The sequence below is a fragment of the Anarhichas minor genome, unplaced genomic scaffold, assembly GCF_050575085.1.
Source record: "Anarhichas minor isolate MPS153535 unplaced genomic scaffold, ASM5057508v1 ptg000030l, whole genome shotgun sequence".
Lineage (NCBI taxonomy): Eukaryota > Metazoa > Chordata > Actinopteri > Perciformes > Anarhichadidae > Anarhichas > Anarhichas minor.
This window is the reverse complement of record NW_027466476.1, coordinates 6,659,834-6,670,002: the sequence shown is the minus strand read 5'-3', so window position 1 is coordinate 6,670,002 and position 10,169 is coordinate 6,659,834. Positions and strand designations below refer to the sequence as shown.

Sequence of the window (10,169 nt, the reverse complement as noted above, 5' to 3'; positions counted from 1 at the left end):
AAATTACGTGTTTTATATCTGTTGAAACAATATTATATATTGACAGAAAGTAGTACAATATATATATTTTTGAAGTGCTTTTATTTGAGATACAGTGTGTTAATATAAGGGGGAAATTGTACCACTGACTTCCTGCATTCAATTTAATATTGTCCTTAGTAAAAAATACATAATTTATATTAATGGTGCACATATGTTTCTTATATCGAGAGATGACTACTAGTGTAAGGCGCATTTAATTCAACAGTAATTAGACTGTGACATGGCTCTAAAAGCCTAAAACGATGATAAACGGGATAACTTGTGTCTCGGGTTTCGACATTGATGCAACAAGTTTTATTGTGTCAACAGACTCATCTGAATACACAACAGGCTTTTAACTGATCCGCCCTCAGGAGAAGAAACACATGCTCATATCAGGCTGAATATGTTTCACGAGGGAGGAGTGCGAGTATGAGTGTGAGCGAGAGGAAAGAGCTTCATCCGTTTGAAGTCATTCACTGAAGAAGCGCTGTTATTTCTTACAGCGCGAGCAGACAAATTCTTCATTTTCCGGACTTATAAGCAGCACGGGGAAGTGAACCGGTCCTTTATTGACATCATTCAAGTTTCAAACTTGTCTCTCAGTGGAAAGTGAAAACGGTAATTTGCGTGTTTCTTTTTTAGAGCGAGTGTGTTTTTTTTTTTAGTACCTCTTATCATTGCCGGAAATCCTCTGTCTGCACTGAGGGCGTCAAGAAAAAAGGTGAGTCATTTTATTTGACAAAAAGTTTAATTATGCAACACCTACATACTTAAATAAATACCTGCTATTATACAGTAAATGAGGTTTCTGTCAGAGTTTATGCATGCAAAGATGTTATATCAAACTGTAGAATGTTGCGCATAGAAAGCGTGCAGACTAACGGGAGCTGCGTGTAAATCATCAGACAGCATGTGTTGAAACAAGGTGATGTGGGTGTTTGGTTTCCCCACATGTGGGAACAAAAACAAGCACTTAACCTGAAGAGAATTCATTGCAGTGAGTTTCCCCACTGCATTCCTGTAAAGGCCCTCGCCCAGTGTCCTATCATGGCCGGATCAAGCTGTTTGGGGTCCTGGGCCTAAGGTTTGATGTTGGGGCCCCTAGTAAACACTCCCTTAATAGCCTGAGCCGGCGGCTAGAAGCTAACTGTGCTAAAAGTGCAAACAACAGTGCTGACTAGTGTTTACCTGAGAGGGGAGCCTGATGGCGTTTTCAGCTGTAACCGCTGCATGAGCCAAGTGCAGAGTGGCGGTGATTAGCTAGCCGGTCAAGTAGTAATAATAATGATCATTTTATTTGTATAGCACTTTCTGGCTGGGAGCACAAAGTGCTTTCCATAGACAACAGATCGATACCAATACAAAATATCAAGAAATAACGACAGCAAAATGAAAGCACACACTTTAAAGACCGTATAAAATACGTTTACAGATGAATCATCCCAAAGCATATAGGGTAGGACAGGTGAAACTGTCAAAAATAACCTTAAAATCAAGTGGTTGCACAACAGAGCTATATCTAAAAATAAATGAATAAATAAATATATAAAATGAATTGTCAGGGGAAAAGGCAAGTCGGTAAAAATGTGTCTTAAGACGGGATTTAAAAATGGAAACAGTGTCAGCAGATCGGATACTAACTGGAAGACTGTTCCAGAGCTGAGGTGCCAGTATACCGCAAACGCTCGATCACCCTACTACGCACTGCATAGAGCGAAAGCATGTGTGGCCGGCCCGCCTGTGTAAACAAAGCACAGAGAAGCTGGAGTTACAGCAACGCGGCAACCTCCAGGTCAGAAAAGTAAAGCCAGCGCTGAAGTGCCTTAAACTTGCATTCTTTCTAATGGCCATCAGGGCGACACCTCTGGTTGCAAAAAGAAGTCCGATTGCATAAAAGTGTATAGTTAGTAAACATTGTCATGTTCATTTAGTAAATCATGGTCCCATTTAGAGTGTAATAAATGATAAAGCAGGGTATGCTTTAGGGCGTGGCTGTCTTGTGATTGACAGGTCGCTACCACTGCGATGTCTGGTCTGGGAGTTGTCCGTGTTTTAGTCTTACAGCTTTAACCCTTTCATAGTGCCTTTTAACGTCATGAAAGTTAATTGTAACACTTTGGTTGCCTAAAAATGTCTTATTCAGCGTTCGCTTGTACTTAGCTCCACCCTCTCGCGTCACTTCTGGTTGCAAAAATCAAGATGCTGACGGCCAAAATGCCGAACTTGAGGCTTCAAAACTGTAGTCCACAAACCAGGTGACGTCACGTGTTTGATTCTATACTGATGCTCTGAATTTTTAATTTAGTACTGTTTAGTACTCATTTAGTAATGAATCTCTCAATCTGTTCTATAGTGACTCATCGTTATCTACTATATAGTCCTCCATGAGGGAAGTATTTATCAATGATTCATAAATTACATGTATGCTATGAAGTCGTTCCTCACTTGTTTCTCAATTAACTAATCATTAGCTACTCTTTGAAAATGGATTATCAGATACTGATTAACTTATGGTTCACTTGCAGTTAGTTCCTCATTCATTTCTTATTTGTTCAGAAATAGATTGACACGTAATGAACCCGGGGCTTTTGAGGCTCTGGAGCCTGGGGCAGCCTGGTTGGTTAAACAGTCTGATAATCAACTGTGTTTTCATGTTCAAGCCTAAAGTAAATTTACCGAAAAAAATTGATTAAATTACAAAGTCAGGTTATGGCAAGTTTAAATACACCATGTCTAAATGAAGTCAATCAATTATTTAAGTCAGTAGATGAGGTCTAATACTACTCACATTAAGATGTCTTGGTAAGTCTATCAGGTGAAAATAACCTCATAAAACATCAGATTCCAAAAATATGAAACCGTCCTTCACGATATGTAATGTTATTCTCAATAACATGTCTCAGTGTTTAGCTGGTGCACACTTCAGTCTTGTCAACAAAGCTGCTCTTGGAGGACTCACTCTGCCAGCAGCCATGTTGTCACTTAGAGCGTCCGTCAGCAGCGTACAGTGACTGTTACCAGGAAGCTGAGCGCTCTGATGTTTGTTCCTCCTGTGCTTCCACTGCAGGACGAGTACGATGTGTGATGAGGGGATTTGTTGTTTTCTTGGTGATGATGCTGTGGCAGGGTTTGGGGCAAATTGAGTAAATGCCATTTTAATCCTTAATTCACTTACCAATTGGACAAAACATTTCAATCTGAATACAAAGATAATTTTTAAATTAAATAATTTCTGAGCAAAATTCATTCAAGAAATTCCTCACTGTCCCTTGTTTCATAATAAATATAAATAATTCAATCTCATGACTGCTCGTTATTATGCATCGCTTGCATGGGAGAGTCACTGCCGTATCTTTCAGTGATTCATTATTTCCATCCCTGTCCTCTGGGATTTCTGTGTTGGACAAACCGCAGTTTGCATTAAACATTATAATACATTGCAATATAACACCTCACGTCTCCGACATCAAGACAAATGAATACCCAGGGCTCAGAGGACAGAGACCAACTAAAACCTTATTTGTAAGTCAAATAGAATGAACAAAAAAACCTACTGATAGCTATCAACTTTGAAATAACAAAGTCTTTGGTATTGATAAAAACATCTCGTCCAACCCAAAGGGAAAACCCTGACTCAGAGAGCAAAGACCTCTGTGTTCCACCACAGCTGTAATCCCCGAAAACCTCAACTCAACCTCAGGAAACCTTCCCTTGAGGGAATTCAGCTCCACAAAAACAGCAGGTTTCTGTTTGTTAAGCCTTTTATGGACAAAGGCTCACAGATATCTGACAACCTTGTGATCCACAAATTGAGAATAGATGATATGGGCCGTATTTCTCAGAAGAAATGTACTTAGAAAATGCCCCGAAGAGCTACATTAGCATAAGAGTCAAAAGTACTTTGTCAAGAAAGAAGCTATGAGAGGAAATCGTAAAAACGCTCCGTAGAACTGAGAGAAACTTTCACATTACATCAGTAAACATCTGATTTACTGTATGATGGACACGTGGTTTCATGTTGAAAGCATTTCTCCAATGCATCAAATATTTATGAATCAAATATGCAATAATCAAAGGTAAAGGTCCCTTATTATTATTTATTATTTACACTTACAAATTGAGCTGACCTGCTTCATCAGGACTTTTTCAGGTTTGATCAGATTTGACTGTCAGTGTAGCCAAAATAAACAAACAGCTGTCAGCACATTCTGATTCAAGTGTTGCCAAATCCTAATTGGTTGGTTGGATGTGTGACATCACCAGCATCACCTTTCTGTAACAGGAGCCCTGCCCATTTAAAACCAGTGAGAGAAGGTCAGAATAAAAAAAACAACACAAAAAGAAACACACAAATACAGAAATCACTCGTGAAGAAACCACTGTTCACGGTAAGAGGTTGACTGAGGAAACACTTTTTTGGGTCTTTACTGTCTGACTCAAAACAGTACGTTTGACTCTGATGACGTCTACACAAACCGCTCTCCCTCTGCAGGGTTCAAGAGCAACAGCAACCCCACACAACACTGACATGACCGCTTTGACTCACGTGGGTTTATGAACAAATTCCAAATCTTCATTTTGAATCAGCTTTTGGCGATATCTTTCAAATTAAAAGTTGAAGTATTTCGTGAAGGGCTCATTGTGTCGGTGGAATTATTTTATGGTCTCAAAAAAGTATAAAAAGTAAAAAAAAAGAATCCAAAATTGGCTGTAGGGTTTGTGTAAAACGAAAATGCCCGTATTCTACATGACCTCTGATTTGCTCTAAAACGTATCTGATGCAAGTGTGTGTCTGTTGAAATTCACTTCCTTTATTGTGAAAGCATTTCCTCTTTTTCACTTCTGCTCCTCTTCAGCGACATAACGTTCCATCGATGTGCGTCGTTGGCATCATCTCAGCCCCTTGAGAAGTCTGTGGGAAATAGGCGCTGAGGGGAAGGACCTGGGGAAAAGAGGACAGCAGAGGATGAGTGTGGAGTTAAGAGAGATGACTGCTCCATCTCAAATTCAATAAACCGGAGTCTTTTTTTTCGGCTGTTTGAGCTGAGCAGGTGTGAAGGAGCTGCCGGCGCTGCTTCGAGAGTCTGGTGGCTGTTTGTGAAAGTATTGGAGGTGAGAGGCTGAGCTCGGTGGTTTGCCAGGCTGCAGCTATGGTCGTTGAGGCGAGGCTTCCTCCCTCCTCATCAGTGACCTCGCCCTTTGTCTCACCATGCTGAAAGACCCCGTCGCCACCTCCTGCTACATCGTCCTGGATTTGCTGATTGCTGTGTTCTCCGTGCTGGGCAATGTGCTGGTCTGCTGGGCCGTGTGCCTCAACAGCAACCTGCAGACCATCACCAACTTCTTCGTGGTGTCGCTGGCGGTGGCCGACATCGCCGTTGGCGTCCTGGCCATTCCCTTCGCCATCGTCATCAGCACCGGCTTCTGCTCCAACTTCTACGGCTGCCTGTTCATCGCCTGCTTCGTGCTGGTTCTCACACAGAGCTCCATCTTCAGCCTGCTGGCCATCGCTATGGACCGCTACATTGCAATCAAGATACCGCTCAGGTCAGTGACCCGGGGTCGCTTCTCATACAGGAGCCACGGAGAAATGTGTGGCTTTACAATAAAGAGTTGATAAGTTCTTAGTAGTGGCTTTGTTAATGGTTAATACATGTTTTATTCATGCTTTATAGATCAGTTATAAGCCGTTAATAAGAACCACTTTTCAGTTTCCAGGTTAAGAAAAAAAACCTCACTCACTTGTACTGAAGTGAAATCTATTTGTTAACATGTGCAACTACAGACTTGGGAGAATAAAACCCTTATTAATGACTTATTCACTGTAACAGCTGCAAACTAGAGGGCATAGAAAGGGATAGCATTTATGAATGGTTTATAAACATTTAAAACTGCATTTAAAACCCAAAAGTTGAAAAGCTGTCCTGAATAGTTTCCTTAATAAGTAATTTATCAAGCATTAGTGAGTGGTTTATTAAGTACTTATAAAGCCTTTCGAAATGACGCCTTATTGGAAAGTGGCATCACAACCTCTGAATCAAAAGTAAGAAAAATAAGAAACAACCTAAATTGCATTGTTTCATGGTTCTTAACAGAAAGAAGGTATTTGAAATATGCCATAACTTGTTGTCTTTTCTTTGTCTTTATTTTCAGTCTAATCTGTTTCGTAGTCCCAGGCAGTGGAGCTCTCACAATTTTCTATTTATCAGTAAAGACGTGACATTTGAACCAGAAAGTCTTGGCTGAATAAGTGTGTCCAGAAATGGCGTCTCCCACGAGGCCGTGTCCTCCCCCCCGGAGCATTCAAATGAATTGTGCTTTAATTGCTTACACAGACAGTGGGACCCCCCTGTAACTCTCCGTGTAATCTTACTTTATTATTTCACTGTAAAAACACAGCGTTTTCAGACATTAGCTAGGATTTAGCTTTTAAATTATCTAAGGACGATATGTCTCCAGACAGTCACCTAATGACATGCTGACAGCAGTGATCGGTGTCAAGTTGTGAGTCATTATAATAAAAATACTGAACGTCAGAGCCACATGGAGCTCAGCCTTCCTGTTCTCCCTCCTGCTGAAAGATGCATCCCTGAGTGGTGGTGGTGGGGGGGGGGGGGGGGGGGACTTAACCTTTGCACTTTAACATCTCAAGAATGTGATAGAAACAAGGCAAATATCTCAGCTGCTCTCCCACACAGGCTTACTCAAAATAGACTTCCTATGAGGACTTTGTTTATTTATCCTCTCTTTTAGTTCCGGGAGGAGAAGTGCTTCCAAGGAACAATCAGCTGATCAAATTATAAGTCGAGGGGAACATCACATGTTTACAAAGGATTATTAATTACAATTTTGCAGTTTTTGGCGGACGTTTGAGCTGACGCTTGATGTTTGTATCGTCTCCCTCTTCAGGTACACCAGCTTGGTGACAGGTCAGCGGGCTCAAGGCATCATCGCCATTTGCTGGGTTTTATCCATCATCATCGGTCTGACCCCCATGATGGGCTGGCACAAGCTGACCAGGAGCACCAACGTCACCTGCCCGCCTGGCCTGATGGGGTGCCTGTTTGAGGATGTGGTGTCCATGGAGTATATGGTCTACTTCAACTTCTTTGCCTGCGTACTGATTCCCCTGCTGCTGATGTTAGCCATCTACCTGTGTATCTTCATGGCCGCTCGCCACCAGCTCAAGCTGATGGAGGTGAAAGCGGTCCATGGGGAGAAGTCCCGCTCCACGCTGCAGAAAGAGGTCCAGGCTGCCAAGTCTCTGGCCATCATTGTCGGGCTGTTTGCAGTCTGCTGGCTGCCGTTGCACATCATCAACTGCTTCACCCTCTTCTGTCCTCAGTGTCAGCGTCCTCCATCCTGGATCATGTATGTGGCCATCATTCTTTCCCACGGCAACTCTGTGGTCAACCCCTTCATCTACGCCTACCGCATCCGGGAGTTCCGACAAACCTTCCGCAAGATCATCCGCCGCCACATCCTGGGCAAGCAGGAGCTGTTGGAGAGCGGCAGCGGTAAGCGCAGCTCAATCAGACTCAAGCTAAACAGCCTGAGCGTTGACCTTTTCACTGAACAAAGCAGCAGCAGCAGTAGCTGTGAAAGCTCCTACCGCTGTCCAACTCACATGTCTCCTGTAGGGGGCGGCATGGTGGCAGTATCCCGCCCCCCTCTGTCATTCATCATCTCCCACTGTACTAAAATAGGCCCTTGTCCACTGCAAACCCTCGGACACGCTCAAATCCACATAGGCCATCGTCTGCAGGACGCGGAGCAGCAGCGTGACTGCGCTGGAACAGAAGTCGTGGAGGACAAGGACAAAGAGAACCTCGGCTCCGGCCAGGTCACCTCGCTGTTGAACAAGCAGAACACAAAGAGCTGCTATAGTGAGATGGCAAAGGTGTTGTGACGCGTGCACATACCCTGATAGTCAAGAGCCTTGCAGTAACATGCCAACGTCAGCTCAGCAGCGGCTCACAGAGCATCTGGAAAAGTCCTGATCCGCAATGGAAGTGGGAGCACTGTAAACAGATAATGGACAGCGAATGATTTAAAATTCCTCGCCGTGAGAAACTCTCCAGTATTTAAACACAATGACTTGTTAATTTAAACCAGACTAAAAGTCTAAGAGCACTGCTAGTAACCCAAAGAGGTTGTGTTCCTTCACCCCTCATGACCACGAGTCGACTGAGCGACTGACACGTCTATCTTTAAGATGCAGGCACTTCACACATCACAAACGGCTCCGCATTAAATTCAACAAACAAGATTACTAAATGCTTTTGCTCACGAATATTTAGGGTTTTAATACAAATGCTCTTTGACTAGTGAAATTGCATGACCCACCAAAGCTTAGCCAAAATGGAAAAGAAGTCACAGTATTGACCCTCACTCTCTTTAAACTACTTGTTTAACTGCAGGTTGAAGTAATATACCATACTATGCATGTAAATATCATCCTGATATTCCTGGTCTGAATGGGCCTTTGGCTGAAGAAAAATACTTATTAATACATTATTGGTACATTTAGAAAATGTTCAGGGATGTGAAATGTGGATATAAACGCACTCTGATGGATTTCTTCCTATAACATGCATCACAATGGGCAGATGATTATTTCTTATGCAGTATTGCACCATCATGTGCACCATTTTAAGATTCAGTCCATCCTGAGGACCTGCATGGACCACAAACAGTGTCACCAACCTGCTTAGCAAAGTTCACGCTCATTTAAACATTTTTCACATTCGGCCTGATCCCTGCTCGCACATTGTAATCCAGCTTCATGGCATAGATTTATGTGCGTTCACACATAAAATGAACAAGTTCTGATTGGTTTAAAAAACCAGAACAGCACTTTCACCAGTGACAGATCGGTTCATGTCACACATGTTGAAAGGCAAGGGCCCCAATGTTGGTAATGCAATGCTGAGATGTAACCTCGTATTTTTGTTTGCTCAGTGTGACAATGTGACTTGACTTATTTCAATTATATTCATGTAAATGGTGACGTCTGTGATTTGATGAATGTCTGGAAATTGTTATTTTTATTATTTTAGATTTAGATCAACTCATGGAAGAAGTTCTGGTTTTCATTGTCCTGATGAATGTGTCCTCAGTCCAGCGCAGCTGTTGCCTTCTTTGTAATCACAAGCAGGCAAAGTCCTGTCTTTAAAGTTACTGCAAGGGACTTTCATTTTGTGTTGATTTTGGTGGTTCCTGTGGACAAAAATGGTAGCTTTTACAAGCACCAGAGTTCTTTTAGAAAACCTCTCATTTTACTGTAGCAGGGTCTGACGGTCTGCTCCACTCAGTCCTGGTTTGGGCCCAGCAATACGGCCCGGGTCTCCAGCAGCGGGGTGTCGGTATTGACTCCTAGCGGGGTAAGGGAGGCGAAGCTCTACTCCTGGTCAGTAGCTGCTGCCGGATGCTGAGCTCTCCTCCTTCCGCCGGAGCTTCCGACTGCAGGTGGAAGGCAGAAGCGAAGCCGGGTCTGGGTCTTTCCACTATGGACTGGTCGCTACTGGAGGCCCTGCTGGAATCTGAGCTGGAGGAGTTTCTGGTGAACCTGCATGATTTTATCTGGTTTTGCATCAAATCCGACCCTGTGTCACAGACGACAAGCATCAAGAATAACTACTGTATACTGTATATAGAATCAATCTTCTCCGTGATGGTCTCGTTTACTTATGTAGGACATATAGAGGCATTAGTTTTCCATTGAGTCTGTTTCATAACCAGTTTAAAGTTCCTCACAGTAACTTTAAATAGATCCCTTTACATTTGCAAGTGTACTATACCAGAGCAGCTCCAGGCTTCCCATTGGCTTTTCACCAGGCAGGGTCATGTTTCATATCAGATCTGGAAGTCTATAGAAGTCAGAGATCTGGTTTGCTTATTCTGGGAAATGGTTAGTCAGGTAGTCGGACTATCTTTGGTTTATTTATTTTCCCAGCTTGCAGGGTAAATCCCTTGTGAGTTCAGGTTACAGGGTGCAGGGCCCTCTTCTTTTTCAACGCTTTTTGAAGGATCCAGTGAGATAACTTGATTGCCATCGCAAAGAAACTATAAATGTGTCTATTTGTTTGAAATCATTCAAAGTTGCTCGAATCAATATTTTATAATAATGGAATAGTTAAAAATAG

The 10,169-nt window shown here is 42.6% G+C and overlaps 1 protein-coding gene across 1 annotated transcript; it reads left to right on the top strand.

Annotated features, from left to right (window-relative positions):
- The first annotated feature begins 4,094 nt into the window (after positions 1–4,094).
- Positions 4,095–9,048, top strand: adora2aa (adenosine A2a receptor a). Its single transcript, XM_076104923.1, has 2 exons — positions 4,095–5,571; positions 6,934–9,048. Exons 1-2 carry the CDS (start codon positions 5,234–5,236, stop codon positions 7,931–7,933), a joined length of 1,338 nt encoding a protein of 445 aa, XP_075961038.1. The 5' UTR covers positions 4,095–5,233; the 3' UTR covers positions 7,934–9,048.
- Positions 9,049–10,169: the final 1,121 nt, after the last annotated feature.